This window comes from Myotis brandtii, unplaced genomic scaffold, assembly GCF_000412655.1.
Source record: "Myotis brandtii unplaced genomic scaffold, ASM41265v1 scaffold136, whole genome shotgun sequence".
NCBI classification, from domain to species: Eukaryota; Metazoa; Chordata; class Mammalia; order Chiroptera; family Vespertilionidae; genus Myotis; species Myotis brandtii.
This window is the reverse complement of record NW_005354829.1, coordinates 6,358,885-6,379,630: the sequence shown is the minus strand read 5'-3', so window position 1 is coordinate 6,379,630 and position 20,746 is coordinate 6,358,885. Positions and strand designations below refer to the sequence as shown.

At 35.8% G+C, this 20,746-nt stretch overlaps 1 protein-coding gene across 8 annotated transcripts in view; it reads left to right on the top strand.

Annotated features, from left to right (window-relative positions):
• Positions 1-20,746, top strand: part of GRIA2 (glutamate receptor, ionotropic, AMPA 2) — a 116,856-nt gene that overhangs the window by 85,207 nt on the left and 10,903 nt on the right. For all 8 annotated transcript variants that reach the window (XM_005860535.2, XM_005860534.2, XM_014535014.1 and 5 more), the window contains exons 7-12: positions 3,587-3,754; positions 4,018-4,122; positions 4,779-4,889; positions 6,579-6,785; positions 7,282-7,652; positions 13,135-13,333. In XM_005860535.2, the coding sequence (XP_005860597.1) occupies positions 3,587-3,754; positions 4,018-4,122; positions 4,779-4,889; positions 6,579-6,785; positions 7,282-7,652; positions 13,135-13,333 (1,161 nt within the window). The remainder of the gene's footprint in view (positions 1-3,586; positions 3,755-4,017; positions 4,123-4,778; positions 4,890-6,578; positions 6,786-7,281; positions 7,653-13,134; positions 13,334-20,746) is intronic.

Sequence of the window (20,746 nt, the reverse complement as noted above, 5' to 3'; positions counted from 1 at the left end):
TGTGAATATAAATTGCCTACATGGATGTGTAACATACTATATTTTGCTAATTTCTTGCATACACACTTTGAAGGGAAGGGTTACAGATTTTGGAAAAAATGGTAATAGGTTTTGTTTAGATTTGTCTAGTTCAGGTATTTGTAGGAAACTCCAGTACCACCATCCAGGATATAATCTACATGTGTCAAAGAGGACTCACATATAGGCATGCAATGACATTGCTTAACTAGCACAAGAGGAGAAATTCCAGTAGGAAAATTTAGAGGTAAATATGCATATCATTACAGTTAAGAGTTTTCAGTTGCAGTACACATGACCTTCAAATAATTTTTTCTTTTTCTTCCTCTCAACTTTCCCATTAAATTTGATTCACTCTCATGATAAAATGAAAGCAATTCAACTAAACTAATTCATACAGATTAAATGAATGATTTCACACTACAATTGTGCTATTAAAAATAGAGGCTTAAAAATGTTTGGAAGCAGACAAATACCCTGTGAATTCACATATATGTGGAATCTAAAGAACAAAATAAACAAAATTGTAATAGATTCTGACACAGAGAACACACTGAAGGTTGCTAGAGGGGAGGAGATGTGGAGGATGGGTGAAAAAGGTGAAGGGATTAAGAAGTGCAGGTTGGTAGTTACAAAATAGTCATGGAGATGTAAAGTATAACATAGGGAATATAGTGAATAATAATGTAATAAGTATGTATGGTGCCAATTTGGTACTGGAAATATTGAGGGAAACATTTTGTAAAGCATATGGCTATCTAACCACTATGATGTATACCTAATACAAAATAATATTTAATATAAATTATAAATGAAAAAAAAATTTAAAAATTCTAGATTCATGGAGGGGATAATTTATATCACATAAATTATTTTCTCATTTGCCTTAGTGTAACATCTCTCATATTTAAAAAACAAACAAGACAGATAGCTATCCACCATCAAACCAATTTATCTATATATATAAAAGCCTAATATGCAAATTGTCCCTGTGGGAGTTCAACCAGGAGACCAGGAGTTCGATCGCTAGCTATGACATGCGCTGACCCACCAGGGGGCGGCATGGAATGAAGGTAGGCCCCACCTGGCAGTTGGAAGGCTCTGATCAGCCCTGATTGCCGGCCAGGCCAAGGGGCCCTACCCATGCATGAATTTCATGCACCGGGCCTCTAGTAATATTATAATAGGTTTATTGTAGTTATCTGTCTATATATCTTTTCACTGGACTAGGAGAGAATGTGAGTCCCATAAAGATGGGGACCATATGAAGATCTCTGACCTTCCTTTCAATTCTTCCTTCCCTCCTTCCCTCCTTCTTTCCCTCCCTCCCTCCCTCCCTCCCTCTCTTCAGTGTGCCCAGCCCTGCCCTGGACTCTGAGAATTCAGTGGTGGCAGACAAATCAGACAAGTTTTCTGCTTCCCTAGAGTAAATATGCTAGTAGGGAAGAGAGATGGAGACAAATGAAGAATGCATGAACAAAATACTCAGATACTGGTGGAAGCTATGAAGAGAATAAACAAGATCATGTGAAGGAGAGTGACTGGGAGTGGGTTGGGCAAGAAGAGCATCAATAAGGAAATAATGTTGGAGCATATGGATGCAATTTAACTTCATGGCTCTTTCAATGACTGAGCCTAAGTTTATTTGCTAATAGAGATGACCCAAAGAGAGAAAAAAGGCTGATGCAGGATATTGAGGTTGTAATGGCACAGGGTCGGGGGGGGGGGGGGTGTTCTTAAGATCAGAGGGAGGGAGTGAGTGCACTGTTGGAGTAGCTGTCCTGATGTGGGAGTATGGTCACCTCACATGTCAACTCACAAGGGAAGCAGATAATGTGGAGCTGGGTCATGTTGGGTTGAGATATAAGGGGGTTTTGTCTGATCGTTTCTATTTATCATGTTGGGCAAGATAATCAGCAGGAATTCAGAGCAAAAGAAGTATACGGAGGCATGGGTATATGAAGATAAAAGAAGTTATAAAATACTGTAGTCATTTCTGAGAGTGGAAGAACTAAGTCATTAAAGAAAGGAGGATTGTTTAGAAACATTAAGTGCTCATTTTGGATTCATGGTTAAGAATTTTAGAGTGTCACAAAGTCAGTATGATAGTGTACTTTTCCCCCCTAGCTACACTGTACTTTTGTTACCTACAGATTGGAAAATACTCAATAACAGAAACTTCCTCAGCATTCTTTAAAGCTTTTATGTTAAAACTAGAGGCCCGGTGCAGGAATTCATGCACCAGTAGGGTCCCTCGGCCTGGCCTATGGGATCGGGCCAAAACCGGCTCCCCAACATCCCCCGAGGGGTCCCGGATTGCGAGAGGGTGCAGGCCAGACCAAGGGACCCCACCGGTGCATGATTGGGGCCGGGATGGGACACTGGAGGTTGGCCAGCAAGGGAGGGGCCACAGGAGGGCTCCAGGGCATGTCCTGCCCATCCAGTTCAGTCCTCATCTCTGCCAGACCCCAGCAGCAAGCTAACCTACCAGTTGATGTGTCTGCCCCCTGGTGGTCAGTGCACGTCATAGCGAGCAGTTGAGTGGCCTTAGCATATCATTAGCATATTATGCTTTGATTGGTTGAATGGCCAACCAGTTGAGCAGGCACTTAGCATATTAGGCTTTTATTATATAGGATGTGATTTATTATTATTGGCAGCAGCATCATACATTTGATGGATGGCAATATATATATATCTATAATAATAAAAGTGTAATATGTTAATTAGACTGGACGGCAAAACAGCTGAAAGACCGTCCGGACAACCTTCTGGATGAAGCTGGGGCTGTGAGGGCTGAGGCAGCAGCTGCAGCTGCCAGGGCCGAGCCCCTTGCACAAATTTTGTGCATCGGGCCTCTAGTGTTCACATAATAATACAGCCAATGCTTAATACACATGTAGTTTTGTTTTGTTTTGTTTTTTTCCTGCTTGATTCTTAGCACCTGCAATAACTTTGTTGTGCCAATGGGATCTGAATACCATGGTTTGGAACCAATGTTATAGACTGTTGAAGCATGAAGGGGGCATAGAAATTATGAAGTTTGGTGGTAGTTCAATTTGATTACCATAAACATTTAGGGGGCATTAGAAACAAAGACTCCAAAGTCCATTGCAGGTCTACATGAGCATCAGTAAGGTTGTTTAGAGATAAAGAATTGTGAAACTGATCAATACGTTTTCCTTATTGCCACATGAATTTCTCAGTAGACAGTGGAAAAACAGTTATTGATTGATTTGATAATTTTCTGTATCACCAGAGTAGGCCATAACGTGGTGCTCACATAAGAAACTGATTAGAAAAGACAAAAACATTGGCATAATTATTATAAAAGGTGTCCCCTGAAATAACTGACATATTAACATAACAGAAAATGTTGCACATCAAGATACTTTCCACAGTCCCAATATCCTGTACCACTTCTCTTAGATTCTTAAGTTCCTAGATGCACAGACAGTGTCTGAATTCTTGGACTTGATATGGTATTGTATGGTGGGCAACTGCAGTCTTGATGGTGGTGAGGTTGAATTTTCTCCCATTCTCATGAAATGTGTGTGATATTTTTCAGTATACTTCTGCTCTGACCTATGATGCTGTTCAAGTGATGACTGAAGCTTTCCGCAACCTACGGAAGCAGAGAATTGAAATCTCCCGAAGGGGGAATGCGGGAGACTGTCTGGCCAACCCCGCAGTCCCCTGGGGACAAGGTGTAGAAATAGAAAGGGCCCTCAAACAGGTCAGTCACTCAACACAGTTGTTCATGTGATTTAACAATGGCTCTCATTTTTTTCTCTGCGGAATCAGTCATCCTTCTTTTATTCCTTATGTTTCACATGGAGGGAGTATTCTTTCCTAACTACACAAAGGCGGGTGGGAGGTGGAAAAGAAACCTTATAAATGTAGTTTTCTGGACTTGAGCCCGGTGAGAGTAATCTGTACAGTTTGTATCTTTGGTTGAAGTAAATTTGTAACTGTGCTCCCTTCCCATTTCCTTATTAGGTTCAGGTTGAAGGTCTCTCAGGAAATATAAAGTTTGACCAGAATGGAAAAAGAATAAACTATACAATTAACATCATGGAGCTCAAAACAAATGGTCCCCGGAAGGTAAATCATTAGTGATTTAAAGGCAGTTCTCTCTGTGTGAGGTGAGTTAGCTAACCCATCCCCTCATCGTCCAACGAGTCCTGAAGATGTGTGTTCACATAGAGCTTAACAACTTCCAGAACCAGACATATTTTTAAATGTTATTTTTTTTCTATTTCAAGTCTATTCACTACTGGTAAGTAATACTGAAAAGTAATCTTTAAATAGAACTGTTATACTTTTCTTTTAGACCATGGTAGGAAAAAGAATTTGCTGCTAAGAAAAAGAACTATTGCTGAAAGTTCACGGTTCAGAAGACAAAACATAACCACTACTGTTCAATATATATTATTTTACTTTTATGACCAAAATGCCACTCTTTGGACTTTACTTATATTTCTATATGATCACTCCCAAACAAATGATCCTTGGCGAATATGACAAATGAACATAAAAAGACAAACTGCTTTTAAGAATAGTTTGTTTGTTTTATAGTCCCTTTCTGTTCCTATTAGATTCACATATATCAAGGACACATCAGTGTTTAGAAGAAGCCTAGTTAATATAGGATAACTTCAGATTTCAGATTCAGGCATGGATTAGAAAATAATTAAATGCTTTGCTAATAAAAAAAAAAGTCATTTATCCATTTGCCTACCTTCTGTAACCGTTTTCAGATTGGATACTGGAGTGAAGTGGACAAAATGGTTGTTACCCTTACTGAGCTACCTTCTGGAAACGACACCTCTGGGCTTGAGAATAAGACTGTTGTTGTCACTACAATTCTGGTAATTAGCTACATAATCCTATGTTATACTTTATTTTTCTTATGAAAAGTAGTGCCAAAAAGAATTGCTAATTATATTTTAGGGCAATAACTATCATAGTGTTGCTTTTGCAATGTTTCAATCATTCATTGAATATTTACTCTTGCAAAAGGACTACACAAGCACTAACTAAAGCATTCCGTTACCTCTTAGCTTTACAGATAATTCATAACTTGGTGCATACCCCAGATTTTACAACTGGGTAAAATCTTAAAGAGCATGCCTTGTATTTGCTCAGGCACTTTACTTTTTCCATTTCCATACCATTGTGGGTATATTTTATCTTTACATTTCTTACAAGTTTTCATAATGTTGCCAACTTCTCTTTCTTCATAATAAAAGATGGTGTCCTTAAAGGCAAGATTGATCTCCCTTCTTTCTAACTCCAAGTCTCAACACGGTAGTTGGCAATAGCCTGTGCTAAATAAATGTGCATTGAATGCCTGAGATAAAATTGAACTGGATCTTGAACATCAAGGTTTGGGGTAGATGGAAAAGAGATTAGATCGCCATGGCAAGCTGTTGGTGAAATGAAATGGAGGAAATGGGGTTCACTAATAGTACATAATTTTGTGACCAAACTATTTTATTTTGCTAAGCCGTGATGTAGGATTTTGTGGGAATCATTAGCCTAACAATATTGAGAAAAAAATATAGAAAGGCTAACAAGGATTTGGATAAAAACATTGGCTGGCATGTAGAAATATCTTAATAAGTCTAAGCTACACATTTGCAGATTTTTGCCTTAATCATGCCATTGAGAGGAACCACCTCACGGAGACCCCATGTATCCTTGGTGCCACTTTTCAGTGGAAAATTTGGGGCTATGTATGTTGAATCATTTTTTTCATGCTTCCTATTTCCTATGTTTGCAAGGAGAAGCTACTAGCTACCCTTGTAGTATCATTCTAGGATATTTTATCTCATAGATGAAGCCAGACCTAAAACGTGAGAGGGTAGAATCAGAACTTCACCATGGCGATGATCTTTGAAGCCTGTATGTCACTGGCCATGCTTAAACCCTATGCTTGAAGTAGCGGTGAAATAGGGTTCTGGGTGAATGGTGGTTCTTGGGGTTGGCATAGCCTTAACATAGAACAAGAGTGTGGTGGATCCAGAGTTGAATTAAACAGCTGTTGAGTAGAATTCTTCCTTTCTAAACCCTAGGAATTACAGACAAGACAAGGGGGCATGCCAACAGTTTGTGCTTTTGAGTCTCTTGTTTACTTTGGTATGGCTGGATACAAGCCATGCTATTGAAATGTAACGCTAGATATTTGAGGACTTTTTTCAGAAGGATTATGCTTAATCTTTTCTTTTATACTAGAGGCCCAATGCACGAAATTCATGCAAGGGGCTTGGCCCTCGTGGCCCTGCCCCCCCTTGCCCACTTGTCGTTCTGAATGCACGAAATTCATGCAAGGGGCTTGGCCCTTGCGGCCCTGGCTGCCTCGTGGCGCTGCACCCCCTTGCCCACTTGTCGTTCTGAACGGTTGTTCTGTAGTCCAGTCTAATTAGCATATTAGCTCTTTATTATATAGGATTCTGCAATGTCTCTGGCTAAGGGGTAATTATTAAACTAGAAAATTTGTTTCAGAGAGTAAATAACAAAGCCATTTTAATCAACTAAAGCACTGTCTTTCCATATAGGAATCTCCATATGTTATGATGAAGAAAAATCATGAAATGCTTGATGGCAATGAGCGCTATGAGGGCTACTGTGTTGACTTGGCTGCAGAAATCGCCAAACACTGTGGGTTCAAGTACAAGCTGACAATTGTTGGGGATGGCAAGTATGGGGCCAGGGATGCAGACACGAAAATTTGGAATGGGATGGTTGGAGAACTTGTCTATGGGGTAAGTATAGCTCTTCTCATAAAAAGTGATTCCATTTGAACTGTTGTTGACAGAATGCCTCCCTCCCTGCAAAGTACCTTTGTCTGAGGTTGTTGGTTTCCCACTTTACCCTAAGAATGCTATCTTATGTCCTTGTGAACATTTGAAGCTTAAAGATGAAGTACGAAGAAAACGTGCAGATTAAGTGAGACAGGCATTTCATCTGTCTTGAAGCATCTGGGCCATATGCTGTGCAATGGTGGCACAGGCACAGATGCAGTGTAAAGATGGAGTTAGCATAATCAAGCTAGATGGGTGTACTATGTATTTATCAAAAGGAGGGTTATCTGTGGAACCAATTGCTTTTTTTGTTTATTCGTTACTGGGAGTCTACCAGGGAAATAATTATGGCCAAGTCCTTGATTTCCTTTCCTTCCCTTTTGATCCAATAATATAACCATGATTCCTTTCTGACCATGACTCTAGGTACTATTACTTTCCTTTGTTTCCCTTACAGAAAGCTGATATTGCAATTGCTCCATTAACTATTACCCTTGTGAGAGAAGAGGTGATTGACTTCTCAAAGCCCTTTATGAGCCTCGGGATCTCTATCATGATCAAGAAGCCTCAGAAGTCCAAACCAGGAGTGTTTTCATTTCTTGATCCTTTAGCCTATGAAATCTGGATGTGCATTGTTTTTGCCTACATTGGGGTCAGTGTAGTTTTATTCCTGGTCAGCAGATTTAGCCCCTACGAGTGGCACACTGAGGAGTTTGAAGATGGAAGAGAAACACAAAGTAGTGAATCAACTAATGAATTTGGGATTTTTAATAGTCTCTGGTTTTCCTTGGGTGCCTTTATGCAGCAAGGATGCGATATTTCGCCAAGGTTGGTTACTCACCTGCTTCAACTTTGTGCATTTTAGGTCTCATGCAGGCATTCATGGTGTTTATAAATTCACTCGAAAGAAATTAACAGCTGCCGACTACCTGTCCAAGCAGTTTAAGACTCAAGGGCAGATATTTAAAATCGGCATAAGCCTGTGAAATATTTGAGCAATGTTCTTTGAATGTTGACCTTATATTTCCCTGGTGAAATTATACACACCATGGAGAGGCTGTAAAATGCATAAGGTTCCTATCATTCCATGCCTTCTTGGAGGGGTACCGTGTTTTTGCTGCATATTCTCATTTTACAGTCATCTGTGTGTTGATCCACAGACCTGTATATGGGAAGATGGGCAATACTACATATAAACTACAAACGCAAGAGCTTCTTTACAAAACTTCATTGGCACACATCCCATCTCTTTTATTTTCCCATCATAAGCTCATCGAAAGAGTGTGGAAAAGATGATAAAATTTGCTTCTTTTAAGGTTAGGTTGCTGAATTTAAAGGACATTATAATATTTTAAAAATATTTAGGAACACATGGTTGGGTAATAATTGAATGGCAATATATACATCATGGAAGAAATTCGTGTATACACCTCTCTTCACATTATGATGTTAATTCCTACTTTAGAATGCCTAAATATGATGGGTATATCACAAAACATATATTGCTTTTGTTCATGTTATATACATGGAATAAGAATGACAGACATATTTTGCTCTTCTGAAGAACAAACCATACCATTTATAGTGTGCTTGCTTTCATATTTAAAGCCTAAATGATTATCTGTTGGCATATTTTAAATTGGATTTGATTACCCTCCTCTGATTCTATGGGATATTTTAATAACTAGAGAAGAGGGTGACTTTTCTAATACTATTTTATTATGATAATTTTTTGGCACTTTGGGGGGAAATAAGTGATTAACTTAAAAATATATGAGAAGCTAAAGAATTTGTATGTTTTGCAATTTTTATTTTATACTCCACCTAGTGAGATTAAGAAAATATAATGTACCCAGAAATAATCAATCACTTTTCTGATAGGTCAGATTTTTATGAAATATATTGTTCTAAACAATCTTAATCCAATCATATTTCCTATGGCTAGTCTATAGAAGTACATTAAATTAGTAACATGCCAATGGTATTTTTATGGCATATATATATATGCCATTTCTGATGCTCTCTGACAAGGTATATAGGACTCATAGTTATAACACTATATTTAGTTTTAATTCTATATCTGATGTAAGATGAAGACATAAAGAGAAGTTTCCAATAATGAATTAGAAAAAAATACTAACCAAATATAGATCTCAGAGAGCACTCTAGTCCAAAAATAACAAAATGATTCATTTTTGGTAAGAAGGCTATTGAAGCATAATATTACCCTATTCCTGAGACATAAGGCAATGATCTTAGAGTGATATAAACTATGCTCTGCCTTATGAGTTAGGAGGGAGAAGTGTAGGGAGATTATTATGGAGTAGGATATGTTGGCCTGGCTTCCCATAGATGGACCCTGCTCCATGTCCATCATGGCTCTGAAGGAGGCTGTTTTGGTGTCCAGTCCTCATCGAGGAGCAGAAAACATATTTACACCTGGGCGCTGGAGCACAGGGCACATCTAACAATCCATGTTATTCCAGGGCCCACCATGACATATGGACAGCTTCTAATTTTCAACAAGCCTATTACCCTCCTCTGATTCTATGGGATATTTTAATAACTAGAGAAGAGGGTGACTTTTCTAATACTATTTTATTATGATAATTTTTTGGCACTTTGGGGGGAAATAAGTGATTAACTTAAAAATATATGAGAAGCTAAAGAATTTGTATGTTTTGCAATTTTTATTTTATACTCCACCTAGTGAGATTAAGAAAATATAATGTACCCAGAAATAATCAATCACTTTTCTGATAGGTCAGATTTTTATGAAATATATTGTTCTAAACAATCTTAATCCAATCATATTTCCTATGGCTAGTCTATAGAAGTACATTAAATTAGTAACATGCCAATGGTATTTTTATGGCATATATATATATGCCATTTCTGATGCTCTCTGACAAGGTATATAGGACTCATAGTTATAACACTATATTTAGTTTTAATTCTATATCTGATGTAAGATGAAGACATAAAGAGAAGTTTCCAATAATGAATTAGAAAAAAATACTAACCAAATATAGATCTCAGAGAGCACTCTAGTCCAAAAATAACAAAATGATTCATTTTTGGTAAGAAGGCTATTGAAGCATAATATTATTCCTGAGACATAAGGCAATGATCTTAGAGTGATATAAACTATGCTCTGCCTTATGAGTTAGGAGGGAGAAGTGTAGGGAGATTATTATGGAGTAGGATATGTTGGCCTGGCTTCCCATAGATGGACCCTGCTCCATGTCCATCATGGCTCTGAAGGAGGCTGTTTTGGTGTCCAGTCCTCATCGAGGAGCAGAAAACATATTTACACCTGGGCGCTGGAGCACAGGGCACATCTAACAATCCATGTTATTCCAGGGCCCACCATGACATATGGACAGCTTCTAATTTTCAACAAGCCTGCTTCCTAAAACATGATTTTTTTTGTGCACTGTTGATTTTATTACAAGTTCACATGTCATAATTTTTATTTTCTGGTAAGATATATTTTAGATAGTGTATTTTTTTCCTTGTTTTTAATTGATTTCTTTTTGCTACAAAAATATTTGGGCAAATTCACATATTGAAGATTTTCAGCATATATATTTCATCTTATGTTAAATGTGCTTTTAAAAATTGAATATATTACATAATATTGGCAAATTTAGTGACTTTTAATGAACCAGATTATCTTTATTTAAAATGCAGTGATCATTACTTACTCCAGTTTAGAAAAGAACAGAGCAGCTTAACATCTAAAATCATCATCATCATAATGCATGAAATGCACAGATCACTTTAGAGATGCTCTTTAAATATTTTAAAATATATTTATCATTTCCTTCCAAGTAACATCTGATACAGAACTATATTATTAATATTAATGCAACATTTAAATTTTAATCTGGAATGATTTATTGAATTGAATTGGTCACTTGCCTGAAATCAAGTTTGGAATATGTTAACTATAATTTCCTGAAGACTAGAACCACAGAAATCATGAGAGCAAAATGCTCAGAAGTTGGCTTTTTATTTTCCTGTTTCTCTTCCCCTACCCTATCTCTAAAGGATTCAAATGAATAAACATATTGTCATTTAAAAATATTAGCGAGAAAAAAGAAATGTTACATTATGTGCATTTATTGGTTCTTTTAGTACAGATGATGAGAGGTTAAATTTTTGTATTTAATTAGAAAAACTGTTTTGTCTGTTACCATAAAACATAAAATTGAATTTGTCCTCTGCATAAAATTTTTCAGGAACTCTTTCAAAAACATTAATTGATCCTTTGAAAACACTAACAAGTAAATAATAAAATGCTCAAGAATTTCTGTTTGAATGATGTATAAGTCCAATAAGTTCTTTATTTTGTACACTTTAAATAAATTAGCATATTTAATCTCATTAAATAGGGTTTAATCACTTAATTATAGCACAACTTATGTCTTTATCTTATGTCTATTTTACAACTGGAAGAGAATGATTTATAAATATGATTCTCAAATATATTGCAAATTAACATGCAATGTATAGTGTTAAAAGCAATTACTATGTAATTGGTTTTGTTTAAGGGGTTTGAGCAGTAAGGTACAGAATCTGCCCTCTTAAATACAGGGTACATGCCATATAATTATACCTCCCATTTTTGTAGAAGAAACAGTGAACATTTTGAGAGTAGTTATGTCTACATAAGGGTTTCCCAAATTTAAAATATATTTAATATCCTTTCAGAATATAAATGAGTAGTGTTTAACTTTTCATCTTGTCATATTTATTTATTTATTTTTTAAATCCTCACCCAAGGATATTTTTCCATTGATTTTTAGAGAGAATGAAGGAGAGAGGGAAAGACAGAGAGAAATATCGATGTGAGAGAAACACATCGATTGTTTGCCTCCTGCAGGAGCCCGACCAGGGCACAGGCCGGGGAGGTGCCTGCAACCGAGGTACATGTTCTTGACCAGAATCAAACAGGATGCTTCGGTCCACAAGCCAATGCTCTATCCACTGAGCCAAACTGGTCAGGGCTATTTAATTCTTTGTATCTCTTAAAGACTGTGATCAAGGCTCTTAATTGCATTCTTTTTGTTTTCACTTCTTGCTCCCTCTCTCCTTTTTTATTTTAGCAACAAATGTGTTTTATCTTAAAAAAATATTAGTTTTAAATGAGCTCCCCCTCTTTTCCCTGACTGCTTAAGTAGTTTATTCTACAAATAGTATCCACTAATTTGATATAGTATCTGTGAATCATCAGAAAATATTACTGTTAATTGTAGAAAGTTTGATTTAGGTCATAAATTGCCAAATTTTTGTGATTTACATTTTTAGAAGTATTTCCTCTTCACGGTAGCAAATCAAAATTTTAGGCACAGCAGTTAGCAAAGAAAGTTATATTTGTTAATATTATTTAAATGCCTTTATATGTAGAATCCCACCAAGTTTTTTTAAAAATAGCATAGTACACATTTATTTCTGTATGTACATGTATATGTATTTATCTATCTAGGGTTTAAAGTAAATTATTGGGAATCTATTATGCTTTTAAAAAGTATTTTATGTAAGGATTTATGGCCATTAGGATTTTATATCTTGGCAAAATTTTGTGTCTAATTTGTTGTCCTTGAGCTTTCTTTTCTTAAGCAGGAGCCACAGAGGAACAGGGTGATAACTGTCCATGCCATGAAACATCTAATTTTTATTCATTTAGAATTATATTTTGTTTCATACCTTTGTTTGTAGTTAACATTTCTTTTTTCATCTACTATCCTATCCTGCATCTAAAACCCACATTTTGGCACAAACAAAAAACTAATGAAATTTTGGATCTTTTTTTGGGGGTGGGTTTGGAGCTTCATTGGCTGAATCAAAGGGAGGGTTTTTCCAGTGTTTAAAGCTATATCTATGATGCATACTCTTATTTTCAACATTTGGTTGTTTATCAACATTGTTCCGAACATTGCCGGTGATCTTAGATTGTATTGTTCATGTTTGCTTATGCCATGAGTGGATAAAGTAGAATGAGCCTTGAATGGATTATGTGCACATTTCTTGAATTGCTTTGTTAGGAGATGTCATACCACAAACAATTTGGGCGTGATAACTATGAAAGAATCTGAAAGTTTTTGTTTCTGGGTACCTCACCCAATCTGGTTAATCTGTATTCCTTGTCCAGAATGTTTAATGATTTCCAGTTTCATTAAGGTGCAGATATTTTGAAAAGTAGAAATTATTTCCCTGTAAGTTAATATTTGCATAATACTGCTAACTTGTTTTTTTATTAGGTCATTCATTTCACTTTACAAATCCATTTCATACTTGTTATTAGATCCCTCTCTGGGCGCATTGTTGGAGGTGTGTGGTGGTTCTTTACCCTGATCATAATCTCCTCCTACACGGCTAACTTAGCTGCCTTCCTGACTGTAGAGAGGATGGTGTCTCCCATCGAAAGTGCTGAGGATCTTTCTAAGCAAACAGAAATTGCTTATGGAACATTAGACTCTGGCTCCACTAAAGAGTTTTTCAGGGTAAGAGATTCTGCTTTGTACCTTCTGCTTTTGTTCTTAAAGTTTAACCTCTTTCCACGTTGTCCCTCTTTGCCTCCTCTCAAGGTCTATACGAAGGTGCTATGTGCCAGTAAACTCCACCTCTGTCTCTAACTCCATTTCCATTCTTATTGAATTTATTGGGTGACATTGGTTAATAAAATGATATAGGTTTGAGGTGTGCACTTCCCCAAGGCATCATCTGTATGTTGTATTGTGTGTTTACCACCCCAAGTCCAGTCTCCTTCCATCCTATTTCCATTCTTGGCTTTGTCCCTATTCCCCTCCTTACCCTATTCCTACACTTAGCTCTACATCTATCTGTTTTCTGATTCCTCACTTATTTGGATAAAAACACAATATTGCAATGAAATATTAGTTTTATAAAGTTTGATTGCAATTTTGGAACAAAATTGAAGCAAAGTACAGTTAAGTATAGATTGGTATTATTTTTAAAACAAAATGGTGTTTTTTTTGTTTGATTTTAAGTATGACTGTCATTTATTGTACATAGTTTACAGTTGAAAACTCACTTTCAAATCAGTTATGCTAATTTTATGTCAGAAAACAGATTATGTATATATGTGTAAATTCTGAATTTTCTGTCAAACTCTCCAAAAAAAAAGGCTAACAAAGGCCTTCAGCTTTTTAAAATGCACAGTGTAATTATAATGTATTTTACCTTTAAAAAAATCGGTGGCCTTATGATCTCTGTTTATAGGACAAACCCAATAACCTGATGTTGGTATAATTTTATTTTATTATACTATTATCTCTATATATGAACTCAATCTATTAAAATGTTTAAATACAGCTGATAAACTTAGGTCTAAAGCCAATATATATATGACATATGATGATCTCTGGTAATCCACAAATACCTTTAAATGTATCTGAGTTTATTTGAGTGAGAGCTAGGCCATTTTACTTGAGAATTAGGGTTAAAGAATTCCATTTTCAGTTGAAGCAGATTATAATTTGAAGACTGTCTCACCCTACACTGGCATCTGGTCTCTTTTTCCAAATAACTTGAAGTTAGGAGAAATAGTGGTTGGAGGCAGTCACAGCTGATAACAGATAATAACCTGGAATTTGTTGGACTTAGAAGCTTAATGCTTTCATTAGGCACTGCAATTTAAATGCAGAAGTGTGGTCAATCTATCAGCAGCTACTTTAATGCAGTTCTACATATGAATGTTGTAATACAGATTTACTACTAATGACAATTTACTCTCACTTCCAACCATATATGTAATGTGTTTAAATACTATTAATATAACATAGTGCTCTAACTTGATCATAATAATCTATTGAACTAAATTAGAATATTGCATGATTCTTAATTAGCAGTGTATTTTGAAGCATTTTTCGTTATTTGCATCCCAAGAGGATGCAAAAATATTACATATTTTACTAGTATTCTTCCTTCTTGAAATACATGAGATCTATGAATGAAGAAGTTGTACTGTTTATATGATTAAAACGATCTTAAACGTTTCCAGATATCCACTTCTAGGTGAGTATGCATAGTTTGAGAGTTACTGTCATTAGCTTGTTTGGACAACAATAGAACCAAATACTCTCAACTATGGTACAATCAAGTTCCCAGAGCTTTTCAGTATACCTTAACTCAGTCAATCATAGAAACATGCCATAATTACCAAGATGCCAAGATATGCAAATTCCCTAGTAACCAAGATGAAAAGGCTAGATGACTATGGGCAAAAGAGTGCTTCTACTCTTTTATTCTTGTATTTCAGTGTACTAATTCCATAAAAACCATGATATATATATCAGATAAATTTGAATATTTGTCCAAATTCAGGTAGCTCTTCAGTGTGCAGAGGCCTCTTACTCCTAAAGGGTTCTTTTCATATAGTATTTTTCCTTGAAGAGAAAGTTCCCTGAATTTATTCTGCTGCTCCATGCTCTGTTTTGTTTGCTTATGTAATGTTAGAGAATTATCATGATAGAAATTCAAGAAGGGTTTTGCTGATCCTGCCAACATACCTTCAAAAGGAACTGTCAAATCAACTGTGGCTAGATCTCAGTGCATAGACCATTGCAGCCAGCTTTCCCTTGTCTAGAGAAAGAAGGATATGGGCTCAAAAGTACCCCAAAACCACACTATTTATTCTGTTTGTACCAATAAAGGTAAGCTAACATAACAGCGCACATCACCAAAGTGAATAGGAGCTTGCCATGTTAAGACCTCCACTGAAAATATATAATGTAGTTGTGATTTGAAAAATGATGTACACAAAAGGTTTGTTTCTTGAAGTTGGATTAAATAAAACAGTGCTGCTAAATTCTGATTAATTTTGTTAACTTTATTAATGTTTGATAATTGGGTACCATGATGATAATAGTAAGGACAATATTAATTTTGTTTTTGACTTCCAAGAATATTTTCTATGAATCTGTGGCTTTCCAATCATATCCATCATGGCTCATACCTTTCCACATAGAGTCTCTTGTATAAGTATATGAAGAATTTAAAACAGAGTCTCTTTGGAAAAAAATAACTTCTCTTTATAGATGCTATTTAAAATAAGATAAATCTAATTAATTCATAGACATTATAAAAGCAAAATATAATTGATTTTTTATTAATATTTTCCCTTTAAGTCCTAAGGTATATATTTGGCTTTTGGACTGAATAAAAGGACTCAGGTGAAATTTTCCATAATATACATCTGATCATATATATGCTGTACTCTATAAGATTCACAATTACCGAAGATTTACAATAAATTGTACTTTCTAAATTTTTTAAAAAAATTGTGAGCTATAACACACAGAAAAGTGCATGAAATATAAATGTGCAGATTTATACACTCAGGCCAACAAATTGACCACTCTCAGCACTGTTTAATAGAAACATAATAAGAGCCACATGTATAATTTAAACTATTCTAGCAGCCTCTGAAACTATGCTTTTAAAGGCAGCTGTCTTTTCTCAACTTCCTCTCTGCCCAAATTTCTAAGCTTCTAGTGGAAAGTGTTGCAGAGGAAATTTACCTTGCATCTATTCCTAAAAATAACATTCACCACATATCTTGGGTCGTCCTCTCTCTTAACTGTCCTTTAGTGCTAGTCATGTTTAAGGCTCCTGTAAGATGGATTCAAGACAGCGTAAAAGCTGGCAGATTATCATGGTGGCCAATCTGCCAGGGAAGGAGATATAGATGGAGTGTGCTGAAGCCAGACTCAAGATACCTATTGTATTTTGTCCTCTGGCCATCTGTTATGCTTACTTTCAGACCAAAGACAGCTAATTACATGTAGAAGAAAAAACTCTCACCATTTTTACCATCTGCTAATATTTAAAGTTCTAACAGTTATCTTATGTTCCTAATATGGCTTATTTTGGCTTGATTGATAGCTTTCCCCTTCTTCTACTGTTTATGACTAGGATTTTATTATTTATTTACAATTTTATACTATCACAGAGTTTATCAAGCCAATTTCTGTACTTACCACAGCAAGAGCTTTGGATTTAGCCTTTGGAGAAATTGATTTGAGAAGTTGGGTAACTGGCTAATTAAAGATATATAAATAGCAAAGTAATGAAAAAAATAATTTTAAGACAATTTAGAGATTAAATGGCCAGTTTTAAGACAGAATTCTAAACTTTCAGTGTTTTGTCTCGATGTTAACTAATGTTTCCTAAAAGCATATTTTTTTTGGGGGGTGGGGGTGAAAGCACCTTCTATCAAATTATAAGATGGATATTTTATCTTGTTTATAGAGATCTATCTCTTTGGCCCGTATGTGATGTCAATTACTCAATTTAAGCCTAAAGTATTTTCAGATTTCAGTTAAATAATATTATAACAAACTGTTATATTAATATTAATTTAGTAGATTCAGTGAGTGTGCATTAGTTTTAGAATTCCAATTTAAGTTTTAAAATTTTAACCTTAAAAAAGTATATATCCCATCAGTGGTAATCAGTAGAAAAACATGAACGCTATTCTCTTTGTTCTGTTAGAGAGTGTAAGTGAAAGGCAATCTTGTAACCATCAAGAGGTGTGAGGAAAAAGACCCTGTATCTTTTTCTTCCAGGGTTTTCTGCTATGGAACTCATATACATCCTTGTACGGAGTGAATGATAAAGCCTGACTCACTTTGGAGCTGCTGATTGTCCCTAATTATAGAGTGCCACTGTAGCATACCTATAATTAAGAAAGAATTAGGCTTTCAATTATAAACCACTATTTTTAGACTTTCACATTTTGATAATCCCTTCTCTCAATAAAAGAGGACAGATCTTAGATGAGTCGGAGTAGAAAATAATTTCAGAGGACCTGTATGCTTTGTGTTCCTATAGAAACATAGATTTCAAGGATAGGAAATTACTTCTATTTATAAGCCTATCATTGGCCTGTCAATCTAGAAAGCCCAATTATTATCCTCCAGAAGAAAGTGCTTCTTCACGCCTCTCCTAAATCCCCACACTGCAGGCACTTACTTCCTCTGGTTCCCTTCTCTGGGAGGATGAGGGACAGCATGTAACCTCTAAATAAGTGATCTCCATTATCTGTGCTGACTTTGGAAGGAAGCAATTCTAAATCATTGTCAGAAATAAAGGTATCCCCCTTCTTATTAAATGAAGTTAATTATTCCATTCTCAGAAGATAAATGCAGTCTGATAATAATCCATGAAACTATACTGTTGTTACCCAGAATCAGAGATTTTTTTCACAGAGTTTGCGAATAGTATAAATGACAGATGTTCTGAAGTGAAAGGAATAGTTTGAAATTTTCCTTATATATATGATTTATGATCATATATGATCATACATATATAATCAAAATTACCAAATAATTATAATAGTTTAGATTATATTTTTAAAGGTAGCAACCTTTTTTCAACTCCCTCTGTGGCATTAGATATACCTATTTATATTTACATATAAAAGCACTGACATAATTATAAGTAAAAATGAGGCATTATATAACAGCTTCCCTATAGAACATTAAATGCTATTTCATTAAAGTTATATTTTGTTCCATTTACCACTTGTGTTCAGTAATAATACAGTATGCTTTCTTTACTGATAGTCTATTGAATTGATTTTTATTCATTTATGATAGTTCTCCATACTTATTTCATTATTTCTGGTATAGCTAATGATTTCTTTGTCATAGTTTCCTATATCTATCACATATTTCCATGTGGGAAGAAATATGTGTATATACTTCAGTTTTATATAGTGGTTATATGTATATATACTTCTAGATTCCTATATATAAATACACATGTACATACATTTTATATCTTCCAAATATTTTGGAAATAGTGTCTAGTCACATATATATGTACACACATATGTATGTAAATATGTTAGTAATACCAGAATAGACTCTTTATGGACCTTTCACTCAAGCTTAACCACTTAAATGACTTCTAAAATACTAGGTATTAAATAAATGCAGAATGTGAATAAATTAGAATAAATAACACATTATAGAAGTGTTGTGAGTCACTCATGCATGGTTAGTCATATCTATTACAGCTTTTTCTTCCTTAGTTTTTGGGAGCTTGATTATTGCATAACAATCTGCATCGCCCAAGGCTTCTCTAGATGATCCAGGACACATTGAAATCACTTCCTCGCTGGTTGGCAGTTTTCCTTCCTCTGACATTTTAATTTTTCTCACCTTCCACAAAACATCTGAGGCCAGGACTGAATTCTTAAAGACTTTAAAGAGACATCCTGCCTAAGTTGCCTGGGGAAAGCCTGCGTTCTGTCAGTTCTGCTAAATGTAGCCGGTTTACCAGTGCAGGAAAGGTCAACATTTTAGAAGACTTTGCCAATGTCTCCTTTCAAATTAGTATTCAGTTTATGGACCTTGCTGTGCATTCAGTAGTTCCCAGATTCATAGGAATATAAATAAATGTATGAGAGACTATATTGAATAATGTTTTCTGTGATCAGAGTGCTATGGGAGGAACAGGAAAGGGTATGTGTACTTGCTGAATCATGATCATGGTGCAAAGGGTCACCCCTCCCCAGGGTAAATATGTTAAATTGGTCTTTCTCTTCTTCCCAAGGCCATGCTAAGCAAATGTCAGTGCACTTTCCACCCAGTCACTTCATTTAGAGACCACCCTTGCAAAACAGAGGGGAGGTGTGAGCTCAAAGTATCCCCTGGATGCATCATTTGACTCTAATCAGATTACAGGAAGCTTTCTAGTATTGTCCATGTTAAAGAGAAAATGTCCCTTTTCACACTATCATCAGATCATGAGGACAGTTATTCTAGCAGAAAGGTCAAACAATGGAGAAATAATTTGGGATTAGTCTCTCATCCCCAAACTCTACTTAAACTCCTGTTCAGATTCCTCAGAGAAGATGAATTCCTGTATAAACCTCTACTGGTGCTTCAGATGAGACTTGGTGTTCAATTCACTCTATTTTTGTGTTTATGTAAGAGAATCATTTCTGCTCGCTCTATTGGATATCTCACACTAGTTACCATGGTAATAAACACAGTCCCGGAGCTCTGCAGAGAAGAGCAATAGAATTGTGCAATCATTTAAATATACTGGAATTAAAATCTGAACTATAAATACTATTGGTAAAGTTTTGAGAATTCTTTAGATGATATCTGAAGGTAAACTTGATACTAAAGTAATTGACAGTTCACATTTCCATCACATATGCTCCAGATCATATTGAGTGATCATCAAAAACAAGTTGCTAGTAAAGGTGGCTGCTTATTTTCATATAGAAACGAGCTTGTAGGAATAACACGGCAATTGGCAATGCCAAATAATGTGTCAGGGTCCCGAAAAATTATGTTTAAGATTTCATTTAAAGAAGAAAGAGCCAGGGGGAGATGTCAGCAAGACGTTGAAATAGAAAGACCCAGACTCTCCTTCCCCACAAAGAGACACTGATTCAAAAACAAATCACGACCAGTTCTTGCTTTTTAAATTTATCTTCATTGTTGAAAGTATAACAGATGTCCCCTTTGTTTTCCCCATTGACCATCTCCACCCTGCACCTGTGCCCCACCCAGGCCTTCACCTCAGACTATGCATATACATTCTTTGGTTAATCTCTCTCCACCCACCCACCCCCACCTTCCCTCTGAGATTCATCAATCTGTTCCACGCTTCTATGTCTCTGGCCAGTTTTCTTTGTGAGAAATCCATCTAAGAGGCTCCTACAGACAAAGCCAGTGTGACACCAGCCATGTCCAACTGGGTAGAGAATTCATGACACTCACTCACCACAGTGCAGAGCAATTGGGAGAAATCACCCAGCTCTTGGCTTCTCCCTAGGGAGAGAGGGTACAAAAACATATAGAAATGCCAATTACACGTTAAGCTTTAAAACATCTCCAGCTTAATGTGTAATTGGCATTTCCATATGTTTTCGT